The sequence below is a fragment of the Cannabis sativa genome, chromosome 3 (assembly GCF_029168945.1).
Source record: "Cannabis sativa cultivar Pink pepper isolate KNU-18-1 chromosome 3, ASM2916894v1, whole genome shotgun sequence".
NCBI classification, from domain to species: domain Eukaryota; kingdom Viridiplantae; phylum Streptophyta; class Magnoliopsida; order Rosales; family Cannabaceae; genus Cannabis; species Cannabis sativa.
The window spans coordinates 1,884,513-1,904,986 of NC_083603.1; the positions used below are offsets into that span (position 1 = coordinate 1,884,513).

Here is a 20,474-nt window from a genome sequence, read left to right on the forward strand (position 1 = left end):
TTTGATTGTCATTATCTCGAATAACTTTCACATCCAAGACTGTGTGATATTTTTTTCTATAATTATAATATTGTAGATTTCATTAGTTATCATTCTAACAACTTTTAATTATTAAATTATTAATTTTAATGCCATTAATAATAATGAAAATGATTAGCACTTAACAAAAGGAAAATGTATGTATGTATTAGATTAAACAAAACATTCAATTCACGTTTTCTTATGATAATTATTTGAGTAGTGATTAATTTTAATCATAATTACACGCGTCATCTTAATTTTAATTTTTAAAAAAAATTATTAAATTTTTAAGGTAGCGTTTGGTTGGAGGTAATAAAATGGAATGAAATGGAAATAATTTTCATTCTATTCCTTTGTTTGGTTGTATTTTAAAGTATTGAAATGTCATTTCAATGGAATACTCTTTCCACCATTTTGGTGAATAACTATTCCATTTTAAAAAGGAAGAAAAAACCATTCCAATATAACAAGAGAAAAAATTTAATATTTTTTTATGCATTTTAAATTTTATTCCATTCAATTTCTATTTCTATTTTCATTTAATTTCATTCCTATTCTTATATTTTCATTCTTCCCAACCAAACGTCACCTAACAATTACAAATGTATAATTTAAATAATTATGTCGCAAAAGTGGACAAACATCCATAAATTATTTAGGTGGTCTTAAAAAAATATTTAAATTTATTTTTTAATGCCAAAAGTCAGATAATTAAAAGTATACTAACACTCTCTTAATAAGGGATGTAATATAAAATTCCCCATTATTAGTGTGTTATAATAAAAATATTTTAATTTTATCATATTAATAAATAGATACAAAACTTGTATTGAAATTTATTTAGTATGTTTAATACATGTGAATTTATTTAATAAAATTAATCAAATATGAGACATTTTTATAGTTAAAAACACTTTTAACCATATTATATATTAATTGATTTTGATTTTCATTGTGATAATTTTGCCTTAGGTTTGCAAAGTGATCATCTACAATTTGCATTGGTTAAAGCCAAAATAAACACTATGAAACAAAAGAAGAAGAGACAATGTGTCAATTTTAGAGGGGTCTATGAATAGACTTGGAAGAGAGTCAAGCCAAAATCCTAAAGATTACAACTTTTACCACACAAAGAATCTAATATAAACAATATGTTTCTCATTATAAATAAAATAAACATTATAAAAGCAAGTGAACAAACCTCATTTTGCCTCTTATACCATCCAAAGGAAAAAAAATGGCTATAAGACACTAGATGCCCAACAACATGTAATATATTATTGTTGCAATTAAATAGGAGATTCAACATAATTTAAATTAAATTAATTTTAAATATAAATAAGTAGAATTCGATATTTATTTATATTAATAGGTCTATAGTATATGGGCTATTTACAAAAATGTGGGAAAATAAAAGTAAGTTTTGATATATATGGCATAAAAACTTAATTACACTAAATATGACATTTTTTAAAAAAACTTACAAATATGGGAAAAAGTCATGAGTAATGCCATAAAAAACTTTAAATTTTTGTTTCTTTTTATTTATTTGTTCTTTTTTAAAAAAATAAAATACTAAAATAAATAAAAAATGATCTCAACTATAGATATTATTTTTTTTTTATAGAAATTAAACTTGTTTTTTTTTTTTATATTTAAACTACTATTTTTTTGTTAAAAACTAATTATTTCATTAAAAACAGCAAAAAAAAAAAAACCAGTTTCATCAACATCATCCTGAAAAAAAAAACAATATAAAAAATTATAATCTAAAAATAATATAAACTTTAAAAATCAGTTTCATCAACATTGAAAGAAACAAATAATTTTATTAAAAGAATAAAAAAAATAGTTTCATTATGTTATTAGAATTTTTTTTCAAGTTACTTTTTTATTATTTTGTTTCTAGGTTGGAAATTTATACTTATATTTCGTTATTAAATTATTGGTATGCATTATGTGTTGTTTTGATTATATTTGTGATTAGTATTTTTTTTTTTTGTATTTTTTTTGTGTGTGTGTGTGTTTTTATTTGATTGTCTGATGAAACTGGTTTCAATTAACTTTATTATTAACATTTTTATTTTGTTATGATTTTTTATAACGTCAAAACTGGTTTCACATGTCGAAATTGGTTTCACAGGTTTTAACTGTTCTGTAATGGGGTTGCTCCATTTTTATGATATTATTGTATATTTTTTAGTTTGTATAAAACTAGTTTTATTATTGTATGATATTTGAACAACAATTTTTATTTTATTTTAATTAATCAGTTTCTAACAAACATATTATTTTATTATTTTCATAACTGGTTTTTTTAAGTAACTAGTTTTTATAGCTGATTTTTTTTTATTGTTGTTCATTATTGAGTTTTATTCAATTTTTTATTAATTTATTTCAATAAACTGGTTTTTATTTGTTTGTTTTTATTTTGGTTGTTTTACTAACTGGTTTCTCACATTCCACTTTGTTTTTATTTTTTTTATTTTTTTATGGTTTTTATTGCATTTTTGTCTCTTTAAGTTTCTTTGTTTCTTTTTCTTCTCTTTGATTTTAATTTATGATTCTCTTTGTTATATTTGCTGCATATTGTATGTTTAAATTAAGTTTAATTTTTGAGCAAGAAAATAAAAAATTAAATGTCAAAATAAAGAATGAAGTTAGAAGTTTGATTATTAGGTATTGATATAAAATTTATATGTTCGAAACTGGTTTTTAAATTTAGTATCGTTTGTAAAAGTTTAGTTATTAGGCATTGTGTATTTTTTATTATGTTATTGATGAAACTATTTTTTTTTTGCCTCTTTTATTGAAATAATTCATTTCTTTTAATATTGATGAAACTGGTTTTTAAAGTTAGTATCGTTTTTAGATTGTAATTTTTTTCATTATCTTGTTGATGAAACTTCTTTTTTATTCTTTAAATGAAATTATTAGTTTCTTTCAATGTTGATGAAACTAGTTTTTAAAGTTTGAATTCTTTTTAGATTATGATTTTTTATATTATTTTTTTTTTCAGGATGATGTTGATGAAACTGGTTTTTTTTTTCCTGCTGTTTTTAATGGAATGATTAGTTTTTAACAAGAAAAAACAAATAGTAGTTTAAATAAAAAAAAAAACAAGTTTAATTTTTGTAAAAAAAAAATAAAATATAAAAATGTACACTTATTATATATATTAAGAGAAAAAAATTAGTTTGAGAAAAAATATTAAAAAAAAAAAGAGACACAAAGAGAAATTAGAAAAAAAAAATAGAGAGAGATAAGAGAAAGAAAGAAAAAAAAAAGTAGCAACTCACTTAAAAATTGAAAAGAAAAAAGAAAGCCAAAATTGACTAAAAAATATATAAAAAAGACAAAAAAAAAAAACTTTATGAATCTTCAATAAGTAAAAAACAGTAAAAAAGAAAAAAAAATTAAGAAAAGTATAAAAGTAAAATGTTTTGTCAAATTAAAAATGTAAAGTTTGAAAAAAAATATAGTATTTGGTGTAAATTTTCCAAATTGAAAAGAACCTTAAATGTAAATGTAAAATAAATTAAAAAAAATAAAATAAAACTAATTAAGCTAAAAACAAAAACATAAAATATGGGATTGGATAATAAGTTTATAAAAATATGGCATATCAAATACCATAAAAAATCTTAAATGTGAAAAAATGCCATAGAAGAGTGGCAAACCTATAAATGCCATATTTTTCTAATTTTTTTATGAAATCCCATATTTGATGTAATTTTCACATAGTATATTGGGTGTCTTAAATTATCTGTTTTTTTAAATATTTATATATAGAAAAATATTAAAGTGTACCAGTAATGTGAATTAAGATCTCCAATTAAAAAATAGTGTCTATATTAAACCAATTTAAATTTGATACGTCAATTAATTTTTTATATATTAAAAAATTAAACCTTTAATTGAATTAACAAAAGTAATTAATACATTTAATATAAATTAAATTAGTTGATATGTTAAACTTATATTGGTTTAACACGTGTTTAGTACCTTCAAAGTATAATATTACTATTGGTGTAATTAAATTTCAAATTGCATATAATTTAATATAAAAAAATTTACTAAATATTGTTAATCTATCGCAAAGTGTCACTGATAGTTAATTCTTATTTATATATATATATATTTATAGGGATATGATTTTGTCCCGTTATGTACTTTCACGGAATGTATTTCGTGGTACATTAGATGGGTCTCAGGGTACATTAAATGAGTGTCAGGTACGTTTCTACTTTTTAACCCTAATTACCCCTAGATCAATCTGTGTCGTCCGATCAAAAAACTCCCTCATCTGACGGCTGTCGTACATCACGGATTACAATTCGTGAAAGTACAATAACAGGACAAAATCATATTTCTATATTTATATATATAAATATACATATCCTCTAAAGATGAACCATCCATTAATCATTCTTTACCATTATTATTCTTCCACCCCACCAATGACTCATTCATATATGCTTTGACAAAGTAAATTGGAGTGTTAGCTAAGAGAGAATAAAGAAAAAGAGATAAATTTAATCTTTTCTCTAATTAAGTACAATTGCAATTAACATCCAAGCCATCATGAAAATATAAAGATGGGCAATTAGTTTTTTTTATTATTATAATTTTCTTCTTTTCTTTAGCATGGGAACTACATAACATATTAAGCATTATATATATAGTTTATATTATATTATCAAATATACAAAGATGGATGGTGGTGATGATGAAGATGATAGTTTATATTATATTAGGGCATTATCCTCACTTTGTGTAGACTCTAATAATTGGTCCACTTCCCATCTTTCTCTAGGTGCAACCTTTTCATGTATAGGTGCATACTCCTGCAATATCATACACTCAAGATATCAATTCCATAAAAATATGTACCTTTAATAATATCACTTTGCAAAAATGCCCTTCTAGAATTTTTAACAAGGTGTGACAAATTTTTTTTTTGAGAGAATATCGAGTTTATTGGAAGATTATTTTGCGAAAAATTATCAAATAGAGAATATTCATTCTTTTCAGTCAACATAACTTTGTTGAAATTCTTATCGCATTCGTTTTTATATAAACTTGTTTATTCATTTTTACAAAATTTGAATTTTTTGAATTCATTTAGTATAAAAATATTCTTAATAAACTTTAATTTTTTAGACATAAAATAATAAATATGATATATAATTGGACATTTATTTGATAGATTGTTGTTAATATAAATGATGAATTCAAATATTGAGAACAATATTCAATAGATAAATAGAAACAAAAGAAAAAAAGATTTATCTTGCAAAAATGCCCTTTTAGAGTTTTTAACAAGGCATAACAAAATTTTTTGAAAGAATATCGAGTGTATCAGAAGATTATTTTGCGAAAAATTATCGAATAGAGATTATTGTGTAAAGTAGTGAATTGTTTTTATGTATTTTCTTTACCTCCATCTTGTTGATGAGATCTTCAGCTGTATTGGCTATGACCACAATATGTCTAGCTGAATGGTCTATGAAGCCTTCATCTACTCCTTTATCAAACAAGGCAAGCAAGTTGTTATAGTAACCATCCACATTCAACAATCCCACCTGTTTTTTTTCATAAAAGAAAAAAAAGAAATAAAACTCAAATATGAAAGCTAATAAAGCAAAAGTCAAAAGTAGTACTATATATACTATATAAATGTTGGGAGCTACTTAGATAGGGCATCACTTGTTTTTGGCACTTTAAAAGATTATATCTTAATTTTTTATATAGTATGAATTTAGCATATTTTTGAGAAATTTTGAAATTTTACAGTGTCAAAACAGACATACATGAAATTAACTATTTGAATTCTATTTTTAATACCGTAAATTATTCAGAATTTTGTAAATATATGCATGATACCCATTATAACTATAAAGTATAATTTCTCTATATACCGAAAACAAAAATTACTTCTTCAGTATAAGCAAAACAGGCATGCATAGAATTGATTATTTGAATCTTATTTTTAACATTGTAAATTGTAAAAATATGCTGATTCCCATTATAACTATAAAGTATAATTTTTCTATATACCGAAAACAAAAATTGCTCCTTCTGTATACTCTTACCAAAAAAAATTTCCAATGTATATATAATATTTATCTTACTGGTTTGTCATGAATCCCAAGCTGAGACCATGTTATCATCTCCAAAAGTTCTTCCATGGTTCCATAACCACCTAATAACAAAAGATTGTAATTTTTCACTTTATATATGGTATTATATACACACATATATATTTATATAGTGGGTGTTTCTTGTTGAACAAACCAGGTAATGCAATGAAAGCATCTGCATGTTTTTCCATTTCAGACTTTCTTTGATGCATGTCAGCAACTGCTTTCAATTCTCCAATTGTATCACCTGAAATCTGCAAAGCTTGTTGTAGAAATTTTGATCATTTTCAATTCAATCTCTCCATATATAAATATAAATATAGATACAACAATAAATAAAAAAAACTACCTCATGAGGCAAAAGAGCAGTTGGAATAACACTACATACAAAGAAACAGGATCAGAATCAGAATCAGAATCAGAGTCGGAATTGTTATATGAAAAAACCAAAGAAAATCATCATCATCAAAAGTGTTTTACCCAAGAACATGGCAACCTCCATTAAACACAGTCCTAGAGACCAATCCCATTAGGCCTATGCTCCCTCCACCATATACCAAATCAATTTTTCTTTCAACCTATATAAAAAAACAAGATCAATTCTAATAAAGATTCAATTTTTATGTTTTTTTTTTTTTTCAAATGTGATTTTGATATATAATAAGACAGAGATTATTAGTTAGTACCATCTGTTTACCAAGCTCAAGAGCAGCATCACTAAATGCAGACTTGTATCCAACTCTGCTTCCACAGTAAACACATATTCTTTTGAACTTTCTCTTCTTATTATTTCCTTTTGTTAAGGATGTCACTTCTACTTCTTCCATTATTTCCTACAAAAAAACAAAGCAATACCCAATAAAGAGATAGATAGATACAATCATAGAAGAGATGTTGGATGGTGTATTAAGGGAAGTAGGAGGCAACCCAAGCTTTTAAGTACATACAACTTTATCACAAGCACCTTTTGTCTGCTTAAACTAGTACTTGTTGTTGGAGAAGACCCCAACAAGAGCCTGTTAGGATTGATCAAGTATGGGATTGGTTAGTAGTATATAATTACTCGGGCACCCTTCTTTCTTAGACTAACTTTTGGGAATAAGTTCTACCCAAGTGATTGTGGCTCTGTTTGGCTGAGTTTCTGCTTTCTCCTTTTAGCTCGAAATTCTTCTTAAGAAAGCTACTAAAATTGGTTTTTATTAAAACTTACTAATTACCAGAGACGGACATAGTAATAAGAGTGTGGGGGCTATAGCCCTTAGTAAAAAAAAAAGTTAGTGTGAAAAAAAATTAAATATCTTCTATTCAGTTAAATAATTATACAATAAAATAGTAAAAAGCCCCCACAAAATAGTTATAATTTTAATGTAAAGTAAATAATAAATATTTTTATAACAATTAAGTCCCCACATATCAAAAATTCTAGATCCGTCACTGCTAATTACTCAAATGCTTTTTGAGCTTCAGAAGCTCAAAAGTAATTTTTAAAAGCTCAACCAACTAAGACATGTATCAAATGATATTAGAGTCATGCACCTTTAAGTAGGACCGACATTGAAGCTCTTCCTAAAAAAGCTATTAAAATTGATTTTTGTTAAAAGTGCTTCTTAAAGCTAAAATTTGAAACTCATTAGTTACCCAAGTGCTTTAGTAACTTTTAAAAGCTCAACCAACCAGGACATGTATTAAATGATATCAGAGCCATGCACCCTTAAGTGGGACCGACGTTGCAAAAAAGGCGACCTATGGATTAGGCCACCGCAAAGTAGGCCACCATAAAGTGGGCCCCTCTCTCTCTCACTCTCTTCCCCTTATATCAGACTCCTTATCTCTTCTTTTCCCCCCTCTTTCAGTCTATCTTGTTTAACTATTTATGAGACTTTGGTCAATAATAGAGTTAGCTCATATGCTCATTGTCTTTCCATTTGTGTCCATTTGATTCTGACCCTTTCCTTGCTTTTTATCATTTTGTTGTCTTTTCCTTTCTCTCATACTGAAAAAAAATTTCTCTTTTTTAAATCCATTATGTAATAAAGTAGTGGTCCTCCTCATCCTTAAATGAGCCACCATAAAGAAACCAATAACAAATAAATGATAAATTGTATTCATATAATCCCAATCAAAATTACAGTCAAGGCCTAAAACTTGTATATGCATATGAATTCATTCAATTATACAAGATAAAAGTACCTATATTATTGGTGGGGAAAACAAAGAGCTACAAAACAAGAATTTATGAAAACATTATTGTACTTTTCTTCTCAAGTGTCAATGTCATTGTTTTGTTTTAGGGGCCAATCATAAGGTTCTCTTGTACCTTTAAATCATCTTTTAATCAACAATCTTAATACTACCTCTTATGCAATCTAATTATAAGCTTAACAATCTGTTTATTTAGTTATACTAAAGAAATAACCTCCCAAATCTTCCATGTTTAAATACCAAAGAATATCCTTTTTTTTAGTAATATATATGAATAGAAAGATAGATCCATCCATCTATCCTATCCGATTTCTATTTTTTTATTAAAAAAGAAAGAATCGATTTCATTCAACGTTTGATTCAAAGAACTTTAAAATAAGTTCTTTATTCTTCGCTTAAGTTTGAATAAAATAAATAGAAATTCGCTCTCTTTCTTTATCATCAATCCAATCACTGTTCGAGACCCAGGATTCTATTTTATCATCAACCATTTTAAACATCTTATTGTTCGTCATCTTGATTAGATACCACACATATATAAACGAGTGTATCGATGCACCTCTTTGTGTTTTCAATTTCGAGATAGTTTTAATCTTAACAGTGTACATTGTAATTATCTAAGACATTCTGTAAATTTTCAAAAATTCCAAAATAATTAAATGTGTTGAAAACAAAGTTTAAACAGTTTTAATCTTAACAGTGGACATCATAATTATTTAAAACACTCTGCAAATTTTTAAGAATTTCAGAATAATTAAACGTGTTGAAAACAAAGTTCAAACAGTTTGTTGCATGAGTAACTTTTTTATTTTATGCGCGTGTGAAATAAACTATATAAACTCCAATTTCTGTATTGTAAATTATTTCGAATTTTGCCAAAATTTTACCGAACATCTTAAATAACTACACATTATACTTCATATATATAAATATATAAAAATTAAAATTATAACTGTTGAGATATTGAAATACAAAAAGAGTGTATTGGTACACGTAGTTTTTGTTTTATATAGTGTATGATTTCATTTTCTATTCTAAAATTTTGAGAGGACTAAATTCTCTTACCTAAAGCTTTGCACTTTTATATTTTTCAAAGATTGCATTTTGATCTTGAGTACAATAAAGAGGCATTTCTAAAACGTGCCTGCCACTGCCACTGCCACTGCCACTGCCACCACCCCCTAAAAGTTTTTTTGTTTTTTTACTTATTTTATGCAAACCATTTCAATTCACTAGTCACTTCCAAACCCCAAATACAAAAATAAAAGAAGAAATTATAAATTTTAGAGTATTTGTTTTTGGCTAAACTCTCTCAATTATTGTTTTACTTGTATTTAACGGTAAAACTTTCTAAACTACAATGGTTTATGTATATACTCCTATACACGTGGTACGTTTATATTAACGGTAAAACTTTCTAAACTACATAATGGTTTATGTATATACTCCTATACACGTGGTACGTTTATATTAATACATATAATATTATTATTTAAAAAAATATATAAAAAAAAATTAAATTTCATAATATTTTTAATTTTTAATTTTTCTAATTTTATTTATTTTTCAAGTGAATTTTGAAAATAGCTTTTAAATAATAATATTAGGTGTATCAATATAAATATATAGTATGTATACAAGAATATACACATCTATAGTGGTAGTTAACTAAATGACACCTTAAATTTACTACTAATAAAGTAATTTGAAAGATTTTACCGCTAAAATTTGAATTTAGAAGGTTAAATGCAAGTAAAACAACAGTTGAAAAGATTTAGCCGTTAAAAATTCTAAATTTTATCAGATAAAGGTAAGCAGGTACCATAAAGGAGTAACCAAGTACCCTTATGCTATTTCTTTTCCATATTTTTTAATTTTTTTCTAAGATTTTCCCCATAAAATAACTTTTTAGAGAAAAAAATTATATTTTGCGAACTTATACTTTAAAAACCATAAAAATGAACATTAGACAAGAAGAGTTGACTGTGGGGAACAGAACAGATAATTGGACAAGAACCATAAACAAAAATTAAATAGATGAAAGAAATGTATAATAAAGAATAAGCTAACAAATTATTTTCAGTTGTATTGGTGCAAATTCAGAACATCTGACACGGCATTCACGGGTTACTATAGCTGAAAAATCAGATGTTCATGCACATAAGAAAGTAGAATATTGTTACATGATTTCTAAATGAAATGATTATCATGAATCTAAATCAGTATATTTAAATCATCTCACTTCATATCTTCAACTTCAGCTTATTTTCAAGACAAAAATTATTCAAGAGTACCCGTCGGTCGTAATAATCGCTCAAAGATCGGGCATGCCTACTCCTCTTTTCGCGTCGTAAGTCTTCTCCAGCACCACATCTATTGGAGTATCCTTAGGACCAGCTGCAACCCAAGTTCAGAGAATTGTGAGAGCACCAATGAGTGTAAATTTAGTAGAATGGTATTTAAAAGTGAAATGAAAGGAAAGAAATATGTCGAATCCAAGATTTTGCTTGAGAAATCTTCATCATTGGTTTCACCTTAGAAACTAAGAAAACAAAGTGTATCCAAACAAACAAGTTTACTAGGAAAGTTTTTGGTTCAAACTCAACTTAACAAAACCGGCTTGTTATGGGAGGATTGATCTCAGCTTATTAAGTGGATCGAGTATATATCACCAGCTAATATAATATTGGACTTTAATAAAGTTCATATTGAATTGGTAAACTATTTGGATCAAATAGCATTTTACAAGAAATATGATCAAGTTAGTTTTTGATTACAAGCAACAACAGTTTGATTACCAACACGGTTGGCCCTGAGGTGAGGCGAGCAAGGCATGCACCTTGGGGACCTGAACGCTTAGGGCCCCAAAATTGTAAAAAGAAATTATCAGTATAAGAGGTCAAGGATTAATTCCCAACATCTATTTTTTATTTCTTTTTTGTGAAATATTTAATGTGTAGCTATTGAAAATTGAACCTTGCAACTTTTAAGAGTTTTAAGATGTGTACCACCACACCAAAGTACTAGAAGTAGAAATATTGTTTAGATAATAATTTTGTCTTAGCCTAATATACCTTAAGAACGACCCTGATTACCAAGCTCATAGTTAATCTTTCAAAGCCTAAATTCATACTATTAACACATGTCCCCGAAAATATCTTTTTTCGGGTAACTTGGTTTCGAATTAATTGTCTAAGTAAGAGAGGCAACAAGTCCAAGCCTCATGTTTAGTGAATAGTGTTAAATGATGCACAAGCTACTACTTTTATGTTGTATATGTTCATATGGTTTTAGTACGTACCAACTGTAGGTCTCGGAGTAGTTCTTATCTTCAAGATCTCAGGCCGAGGAATTATTGATCCAGATGATCCAATCCCTCTGGATACTCTTACTTTAGTGCCATCTTCAAGATACTTAGTCCCTATCTTACAAGGTTTCCTGCAGAAAAAAATTGTAAATATTCATTCTGAATATCTGAATTGTAAAAACCAGGACCAACTACCAAGCACCACAACATATGAGATTAAAATTTGAGGACTCTTGTAGGCTATACCCGGTAACTGGATCAAGAACTTGAACATTTGAGACATGAAGAGGGGCTTCAACTGTAAAGATCCCACCTTCATGACCCTGACCTTGCTTGATATGTTTCTTAACCTGTAAAGACAAAAATACAAACTTGTCACAACCATAATTTTTAAAACAATGTAGAGGTTGATGAAACGAACATCGTTACTAAAGGGTTCGAGTCAAAATAATATTTAGTTCATTCTCGCAAGGATCTTAGGAAGAAACTAAGGACACCTATAGGATATGAACATCCCAAGACTCAATTTGTCTTGAATTACTTGGTGCTTTTATTTAAGGTGCACAACAGAATTTCCACAAGAAAGTAGTCTCTTTGAGAACATAAAATATGATGTAAGCAAAGAGATAAACAATGTAGAGAATCCAAAGAAATGCAAGATATCACCAAGAAGTAGGGTAACTCAAATGATCAGTCATGTAGTTTGCTTTCTTAAGGTCTTCCAATAACTAAAAAGCGTATTAAAAGAATCCTTAGGAAAAGATTTGTGTCTACCGATCTAAAAAATTTGTCGATGTCTCTAGTAAATTAAAATCATTGTTTATTAGTTATTTTGCTTCGATTTTTCCTTTAATAAAAAACCGGTCAATACATCCAACACTAAACCTGTAATCCAAGTCAATTCACATGATCTTTTAAAGTCACCTATGAGATACATACGAAATACATGGAGAATCGTCATTAGTATTATCATACTTGCCAACCATCGATTAACTGATCGGATTAATCAACCAAAGTTTGCTTCAGTGATTATATATGTGGCTTGCTTTCTTAAGGTCTAAGGTTCGAGTCGCTCAATTGGTATAATTTTTGGATCTCCAAATATTGTAAGGCTTGGCAAGGATGGATTACAAGATATCATTGTTCAAAACTTTGAAAACAATAAGTTGATGAATTACAGCAGAGTTAAATAGCTCCCTCTAGAATTTCTATACAAATGAAACAAAATGGAAGCACATCATGATGACTATGAAGATTGTTTCATTGTTATAACTTCTAACTCCCAATCCACTCTTTATCCATAAAGGGTGTGTTTGGAAAGTTTGGACTTGGGTGTAATTGGAGATAATTACACAATTTAGTACTTTTGTCTGACCGCGTAAATGTAAAATTAGAGGTAATTGGGTGGTTTCAATTCTCATGACCCTAGATTGTGTATGATATTAAAATTTCATATCCAAACACGCATTGTATTTTAATATATTGTGTAATTGCTCGACTAAGTAACTTTCCAAACACACCCTAAAGAAACAAAACAATTTGAAATAGTTGTTTGAAGGGTAGATTATGTATGAGACTATGAGGAGAAATCAATGCAAATGAACACAAACCCAATTGAAATCACAAGGCATAGCTCAATCTAAGTCCAACACAAATCTTACCAAATTTTTGCCTTCGATAATAATTCGATTCTGAGAACGAACAACACGCTTAACAAGACCACTCTCACCTTTATCTTTACCCCTTGTTATCATCACCTGAAAAAAACCAACAAACACAAGATAATTCAGAACCATTTCTTTTCCTTTAATCCATGTTAAAGTTCAAACAAGAACAAGAATTGACACTAACAGTCAAGTGTTTTTGTTTACATTATCTCCCCTGACAATTTTCCAGTGTCTAATAAGCTTCTCTGCTGCTTTCCAACCCATACTTAATCAAAAATGGTAAGAGTTAGAGTTCCCCAAAAATCCTCAAGATGTTTAATTAGAGATATCTGCAACAAAAAAAAAATGTTTACTAGACTAATGTTAATGCGAATTTGAAACCCATATCAAAAAAACAGAAACTTGAACCAAAAATCAAAAAATCCCAATTTGCAGAAACAATGGAAACTTGTTCAATAAAAAAACTCAGCTTGAAAATGTGTTTAGAGAGAGAACACTGAACAGTTATTGTTTAGTTCGATCATGTTTAGAGAAAATTGAAGGAATCTCAATTTATGATAATCAATTAATCATCATCATCAACCTTTGAAATTCAATCTGAAATCGATAAACCCTAATTAATGGCTAAAACCCTCTTCTTGTGATATCTAAAGACTGTACCTTTGAAGAAATGGCAACGGGGAACTCAGACGACGGCAAAAGTGTACGGAATAAGCCCATCTATCATTGGGCCTGTTTGTTTGTGGCCCATTTAGAACAAGCCCATATCTTTCTTTGTTTTTTTTTTTTTTTTTTTTTTTGAAATAAGCGTATTCATTCAATGAAACAAGAAATTGTTAGACCTCACGGTCATTACACAGTAGTTCCTTCGGTACAGAGGATAACAAAATAGAACCGTACAGTTGGTGGGTAAACGCCCACTTAGCCACATTATGGGCAACAAAATTACAATTCTTGCTAACATTAGAAAAGTTACAACTAGAAAAAGAGGGAGATGATTTAATACAAAAGGAGACATAGTTATCAAGGGCCCAATGTGACATTTTCTTATTGAGCGCATTGATCACTAGTCTCGAATCACTCTCCACAATAACATACTTATATCCTAATTCCGCAGCTGACGAAACAGCCAAACAGCAAGCCGCAGCTTCTCCGCATAAAGCATCCGAGAAATCCAACCGAGCAGAGTGAATCCAAATCACCTTACCCAGATAATTTCTTGCGACAATCGCTATGCACATACTCTCTAAGCTTACTCTAACATCACAATTTACTTTTATCCAATCCTGGGGAGGAGGAGTCCAGGTCTCTCGCAGGATCGGCGAATGGTTAGGTAAAAGAGAAGCATGTAACTCTGCAAAAGAGGTGCAAACATTGTCAATACATTTCAACATATCAGGGGGAGAATTATTGTGAACATTTTCATTTCGCACCCTCCATAAAGTGTCAACAACAATTGAAGCATAAAGGAAGACTTCCTCAACCCGGATTCCCCTATTTCTAAGATCCCAAATGAATTTCACTCAGTCCCAGACACGAATACCAGCATCACAAACAGGGTAAATTCCCCAAGGTGAGGATCGCCACAAATGCATCGCCACCTCACACGAGAGGAATAAGTGTTCAATAGATTCTTCCCTCAAACCACACAAAGGACGAAAACAACAACAACAACAACAACAACAAAAATTAGAAAAATATAAAAACAACAACAAAAATTAGAAAAAAAAAAAAGGGTTGTATGAAATTTGCAACAATTTTACATTTTTTTTAGATTTTATTTATATAAAATACAATTTTTTGTGTATCTTTTTTACTCTTGTTATTTTGTTATTTGTATAATATTTTTATATTGTTTTAATGTTTTTTTTATTTTTATAGAATACTCAAGCGGTAGGGGGTTCTGGGTCTGTGTGCTCGACGGTAGGAGTTTTGGATCGGGGTTAACACCAGAGAGCGAGAGAGTTAGAGCGAGAGATATTTTTAAAATGTAAAAGCATTTTTAGAAGAAAAAAATATTAAAAATATATATACTATTTCTAATTGAGTGGTATATTAAAACAAGATATTTTACATTTAAGCATACTAACCTTCCTTCTTATAATACTAATTGATCTTAAATTATTTTTTATCACAAATTTCTCTTTGAGCTCACAATTTCGAATAATTCAAAAACTAAATTAGGCATGTTTATATTAGGGCGTTTTCGAGCTCTCCTAATGTAATAAGAGATAAGAGAACGAAGAATATGAAAAGTAAAATAAAAGTTATTCTAAAAATAAGAAAAATTTCATCGCAAAATCAATTAGTGATAAATAAAATAACTAATATTTATATAAATGAAATAATATTGTCACACATTTATCATACAGATACATTAATAGTCAAAATTTGTAATCTTGCAAAAATCCATTCTATCAGCACAAATCCATAAATCCCTCAAACGTAACTTAAATCTTAGCTCGAACGTACTCATGTAAAATTTGAAACAATTCATACAAAATTTAGTAGCACATTTCTCTAACCTAAGCTTGAAAAACTCGAACCCTAAAACGAAACCCGAAAACACCTCTACAAACTACAAATAGAAAAATCTATGCAAACTTACATGGGAAATATATAGTATAAACAAAGCACTACAAAGTTTATATATGTTGAAACAAAAATACCATTTGATATTTAAGAAATAATAGTTCTAGTTACCAAATTACATCACATTTTTTCAACATATTGATTAGAGTAGACATAATCTATTAAAGAAATACAAATGTTTATTTTAAGTACTATGAGCATGAAGGAAAAACCAATTCTTTTTGAGTGAATCCAACATTACTACAAAAAGCTTTAACAACACCATTTCCTTCTCTTACCAAATTCACATTTCTCATTGAAATCTCTTCACATTCAAAAGTTTTGCTACAATTGATTTTTACAGCCACTTCTGAGAAACTACTCCCTGTTATGTTACTGTACACCACATTGCTTATTTTTACTGCCGAGTACTGTCATAAAAAATAGAAATAAAAATAAAAATTAAATTGTTTATATTTAATATTATTTAGAGTAATTGGTAAATGTTATTTTGCAAAATAGTATTACTTTCATATTTTTTTGCAAAGTAACCACTAATATAAGTTGAAAAATTATTAAGTTATGGGTAATCAGTGAAAATACACTCTTTTATGATGTCAATTTCATAAGGCTATTTTTGCAAAAAAAAATTATTAAAATGAGGCTATTATGCAAAGTGATTAAAAAAATAAGAATTTTGCGAAATACTCCTTAAAATAATGACATTAAGAAAAGATTAAGAAAATTTATACAAAGTATTATTTTTAGTAAAAAAAATTACGTTTAATTTTTATTTTTAATTTTTACAATATTTTATAAAAATAATAAAAAAAATACATCAAAATAATATAAAAATAATATACAAGACAACAACACAATAATTATAACACAAAAGTAATGTAAAAACATGAAGAAAAAAAATCATATTTTTTTGTAAATAAAATCATAAAAATCATAAAAAAATTTAAAATTTTGTACAATTATATTTTATAAATTTTTTCTAGGTATTTATGAAATCATATACATATGTGATATGAATAATTTGTTGTGTTACCTGTTCTGGACAAGGTTCCATTTGATCACAATAGTATTGATCTATGATGATGGGGTTGGTGACATTGTGCATTTCTATGTTTTGAAATATTATGTTTTCTCCATAACCAGAACCACCCTATGCATATACAAATATACAATATCATATACATATACTGGGTCACTCCTTTATAATTATTGCTTTAAGCATGCCATGTTTCATAAAGCTTCTTCTACTTTTGATGACAAAGCTAGTAAAAGAAAAAGACAATATATAATAATTATAGGGATATGATTTTGTCCCGTGATATACTTTCACGGAATGTATTCCGTAGTACATTAGATGAGTCTCAGGGTACACTAAATGAGTGTCAGGGTACGTTTTTACTTTTTAACCCTAATTATCCCTAGATCAATTTCAGCCGTCAAATCAAATAATTCCCTCATCTGACGGTTGTCGTACATCACGGATTACAATCCGTAAAAGTACGATAACGGGACAAAATCTTATCCCAATAATTACAATAACAATAGAATGATTCTTTAAAATAAATAAATAAATAATAGGGTGATTTTTTTTTTCTTTTACCTTTTAACTTAAAATATAAGAATAGGATGATTCTCTAAAAAATAAATAAAATAATAATAAAAAAAATAAAAATTCACCTGCCAACTCTTTATTCTAACTCCATTAGTAGTTCCCAACATTGTTACCCTATCCACTGTCACATTAGAGACTTGAGATTCTGTATTATTAGGTCCTAAGCTACCAATACTGCATAAATAAACATAATATAAATTATTAATATTATATAAATAAAATAAGTAAATCAAAATAAATTATTTTAATTAATTCCAAGACCTTATTCCATGACCAGGGCCACAACTTATATCTGTAGCTATAACATTACTTGATCCATTTATAATAGAAATACAATCATCACCTTCAACCAAAAAAACAAAATAAAATTAGAAAAAATAAATAGATATTTTTATGTGAGATTTTATTTAAGATATGTATTTATTTAATTACCTGTTTGGATAATATTATTCATCAAATGAATATTTTGTGAACCTCTCAAATGAATTCCATCTGTGTTTGGACTATTACTTGGTGCAGTTACTAATAGATGATTAGCTTTGACATTATCACATGAATCAAAGAATAGATGGAATTTTTGTGAATCTTTGAACCAAATATTGGTCACATTTAGATTCTTACAATCAAAGAAAGTTACTGCCTATAATTACCAACAACAAAAAAAATAAAAGTTAATATTTTTACTTATATTGAAAAAAAAATATTAAGTTTTCGATACTTTTGTGTAAAATAGTAAGAAGGGTTTAAGAGCTTACAATTGGTGCGCGAACACAAGACTGCGTACAAATAGAGAGAGAAAAGAGAAAAATTAGTATTTAATAAGAGTATTGTTGCTTAGCTCGAAGAACAATTTATTAGGTCACATGTCGATAAAATGAATGGACGGTCATTTTACAGGCATGTGACCTAATAGATAAGAGTTAACTTAATTGAACTGAGCTTTCGAACTAAGCAACGTTACTATTTTTTTTTTTTTTGTAATGTTATTGCGAAATATAAATAAATAGTAACATACAAGAGATTTGAAGACAGTGCAAGATTTTTTCCACCATATTTTTCCTTTACCATCAAAAGTTCCACCACCTTCAACTCTTAAGTTTTTCACACTTACAAACACAAGCCAATGCCACATATCCTTTATGTACTCATTTTGTTCAGTTGAAGCTTCAATTGTTCCAGCAATCTAATACATATACATAATATATATAATTAGCAATGTTATACTTGTATTATTTATATATATAGGGACACGATTTTGTCCCGTGCTATACTTTCACGAAATGTATTCCGTAGTACATTAGATGGGGCTCAGTGTACATTAAATGAATGTCATGGTACGTTACTATTTTTTAACCTTAATTACTCTTAAGTCAATCTCAGCCCTCAGATCAAATAACTCCCTCATCTAGCAGCTACCATACATCACGGAATATATTCTGTGAAAATACAATCACGGAACAAAATCATATCCCTATATATATATATGAGATATTTGCCACATAATTAATAAAATTTTTGAGTTTATAGTAAGCATAAATCCAATAATTTATTTTAGCAGTACTTAATATTAGTAATAATATAATTTTTATCTAATTTTATTAGTACAGACTCTGTTAGAACAGGACACGTGTAAAATTTAGATACTAAAACCATCAGATCTAGAAGGAAAAGTAGAATGTCAGTTGCTTCTAAATATTCTTTCAACAAATTTCAAAACTAAGTCTAGTTATAAATTTAAAAACATTAACAGAGTCTGTATTAGTGTAACTGGATAAAAATTACAATTTTACTAAGTACTTATACCCCTAAAATAAATTATTAACTCAAAATTTTGGGTAATTATACCGCAAATATATATACTAATACTGTTAGGAGTAAATAACGATATAAATACTCAAAGTTCTAAATTTGTAAGTGACACAAATTCAATGTTTATTTTTAGCGTCATAAGTACTAAATATTTGTAAAACTGTAATTTTTCACTAATATCATCGTTGTCTTAAATATGACACATATAAGACCCAGAATCTAGATCATTGGATCTAGACAAAGTTACTTCTAAATATTCTTTTAATAAATTTAAAATGAAGCCTACTGACCAAATTACTGAAAAATTACAATTTTACTAAGTACTTATCCCCCTAATATAAATTATTAACTCAAATATATATACTAATGGTAGTAACAAATAAGTAACTGACCTTGAAAGTAAGCAGAGAAAATTTGCAAGGACCAGTGAAATTCATTGGCCCAAGAAGATAAGTCCTTTTCTTTGGGACCAAAAAAATACCCCCTTTGGATGAACAAGCCTTATTCCAAGTCTTGTTAAATGCCTATGTAAATGTACCAATCAATTTCATTGTCAAAATATTCTAACTCATCAAATCAAAATATTAACTAATATTATCCCAAAAAAAATGAAAAATAAACAAATAAAAGAGTTACCTTTCTGTCATCTGTTCCATCACCTTTGGCCCCAAAATCATCTACATTAAAGACCTGAGATGGAAACCCATGAGAGCTTGAGCTTCCATGGTGGCTTGAAAGAGGTCTAAGAGTGTTAATGGCAAATGGGTTCTTAGGGTTTTTGGCATTAGAGAAGTGAAAACAAGAAAAAGTAAGTAGAGTTAGTAGTAAGGGAAGAAAAAGATTGAATCTTTTCATTTTTTTTGAATCAGTAGTACATAAGGCATGAGAAAAGGTTGGTTTCTTTGTATATATATAATAAATAATTATAATTTTATATATATTTATTACAAACCAAAAAAGTTGGTAAATTTGGTAAAGTTTTCAAAGTGATGATAATAAAACTTTGGATACTTATATCATAATATTCACTCCAAAAAAGTACTATTCATGGATTATTTATCTATTTTAGTATTTGAGAGAACTTTTTAGATAAATTTTTCAATGATTATTTATGTTATAAT

General features: G+C 27.7%; 4 protein-coding genes across 8 annotated transcripts; all 4 read right to left on the bottom strand.

Annotated features, from left to right (window-relative positions):
* Window positions 1-4,588: 4,588 nt before the first annotated feature.
* On the bottom strand, window positions 4,589-7,369 carry LOC115710210 (cytokinin riboside 5'-monophosphate phosphoribohydrolase LOG1). Of its 2 annotated transcripts, none has more exons than XM_030638555.2 (8): window positions 7,129-7,369; window positions 6,851-6,997; window positions 6,645-6,742; window positions 6,514-6,544; window positions 6,319-6,418; window positions 6,156-6,226; window positions 5,463-5,606; window positions 4,589-4,868 (listed from the first exon to the last, which is right to left on the bottom strand). In XM_030638555.2, exons 2-8 carry the CDS (start codon window positions 6,989-6,991, stop codon window positions 4,770-4,772), a joined length of 684 nt encoding a protein of 227 aa, XP_030494415.1. In that variant the 5' UTR covers window positions 6,992-6,997; window positions 7,129-7,369; the 3' UTR covers window positions 4,589-4,769. The 2 variants fall into 2 exon arrangements, with proteins under 2 accessions (XP_030494415.1, XP_030494416.1); XM_030638556.2 differs by having other exon boundaries at window positions 7,112-7,369.
* Window positions 7,370-10,400: 3,031 nt separating this feature from the next.
* LOC115710196 (uncharacterized) lies at window positions 10,401-14,596 on the bottom strand. 4 transcript variants are annotated; one of them, XM_030638543.2, is made up of 6 exons: window positions 14,001-14,596; window positions 13,545-13,669; window positions 13,335-13,430; window positions 11,920-12,023; window positions 11,668-11,804; window positions 10,401-10,763 (listed from the first exon to the last, which is right to left on the bottom strand). In XM_030638543.2, the coding sequence occupies exons 2-6, from the start codon at window positions 13,602-13,604 to the stop codon at window positions 10,681-10,683; spliced, it is 480 nt and encodes a 159-aa protein (XP_030494403.1). In that variant the 5' UTR covers window positions 13,605-13,669; window positions 14,001-14,596; the 3' UTR covers window positions 10,401-10,680. The 4 variants fall into 4 exon arrangements, with proteins under 4 accessions (XP_030494403.1, XP_030494402.1, XP_030494401.1 ...); XM_030638542.2 differs by having other exon boundaries at window positions 13,811-14,017; XM_030638541.2 differs by having other exon boundaries at window positions 13,924-14,012.
* On the bottom strand, window positions 14,177-14,935 carry LOC133035535 (uncharacterized). Its single transcript, XM_061111379.1, has 2 exons — window positions 14,884-14,935; window positions 14,177-14,694 (listed from the first exon to the last, which is right to left on the bottom strand). Exons 1-2 carry the CDS (start codon window positions 14,933-14,935, stop codon window positions 14,177-14,179), a joined length of 570 nt encoding a protein of 189 aa, XP_060967362.1.
* Window positions 14,936-15,990: 1,055 nt separating this feature from the next.
* On the bottom strand, window positions 15,991-20,256 carry LOC115710195 (polygalacturonase). Its single transcript, XM_030638538.2, has 9 exons — window positions 19,990-20,256; window positions 19,746-19,877; window positions 18,560-18,727; window positions 18,300-18,320; window positions 17,977-18,184; window positions 17,806-17,887; window positions 17,610-17,718; window positions 16,966-17,082; window positions 15,991-16,342 (listed from the first exon to the last, which is right to left on the bottom strand). Exons 1-9 carry the CDS (start codon window positions 20,206-20,208, stop codon window positions 16,124-16,126), a joined length of 1,275 nt encoding a protein of 424 aa, XP_030494398.2. The 5' UTR covers window positions 20,209-20,256; the 3' UTR covers window positions 15,991-16,123.
* Between the last annotated feature and the right edge of the window lie 218 nt (window positions 20,257-20,474).

Coding starts and splice junctions, on each gene's coding strand:
- LOC133035535 (XM_061111379.1), bottom strand. CDS start 14,935: ATGCATTTGTGGCGATCCTCACCTTGGGGAATTTACCCTGTTTGTGAT. Junction 14,695..14,883: donor TTACCCTGTTTGTGATGCTG/GTATTCGTGTCT, acceptor CCTCTTTTGCAG/AGTTACATGCTTCTCTTTTA.
- LOC115710196 (XM_030638543.2), bottom strand. CDS start 13,604: ATGGGTTGGAAAGCAGCAGAGAAGCTTATTAGACACTGGAAAATTGTC. Junction 11,805..11,919: donor GTTCTTGATCCAGTTACCGG/GTATAGCCTACA, acceptor TTTTTTCTGCAG/GAAACCTTGTAAGATAGGGA. Junction 10,764..11,667: donor TACTCCGAGACCTACAGTTG/GTACGTACTAAA, acceptor CTTGGGTTGCAG/CTGGTCCTAAGGATACTCCA.
- LOC115710195 (XM_030638538.2), bottom strand. CDS start 20,208: ATGAAAAGATTCAATCTTTTTCTTCCCTTACTACTAACTCTACTTACT. Junction 18,321..18,559: donor GCACTGTCTTCAAATCTCTT/GTATGTTACTAT, acceptor ATTTGTACGCAG/TCTTGTGTTCGCGCACCAAT. Junction 18,185..18,299: donor CTTGTGTTCGCGCACCAATT/GTAAGCTCTTAA, acceptor TGGTAATTATAG/GCAGTAACTTTCTTTGATTG.
- LOC115710210 (XM_030638555.2), bottom strand. CDS start 6,991: ATGGAAGAAGTAGAAGTGACATCCTTAACAAAAGGAAATAATAAGAAG. Junction 6,743..6,850: donor TTGAGCTTGGTAAACAGATG/GTACTAACTAAT, acceptor TTTTTTATATAG/GTTGAAAGAAAAATTGATTT. Junction 5,607..6,155: donor TTGGGATTCATGACAAACCA/GTAAGATAAATA, acceptor GAAAAAAAACAG/GTGGGATTGTTGAATGTGGA.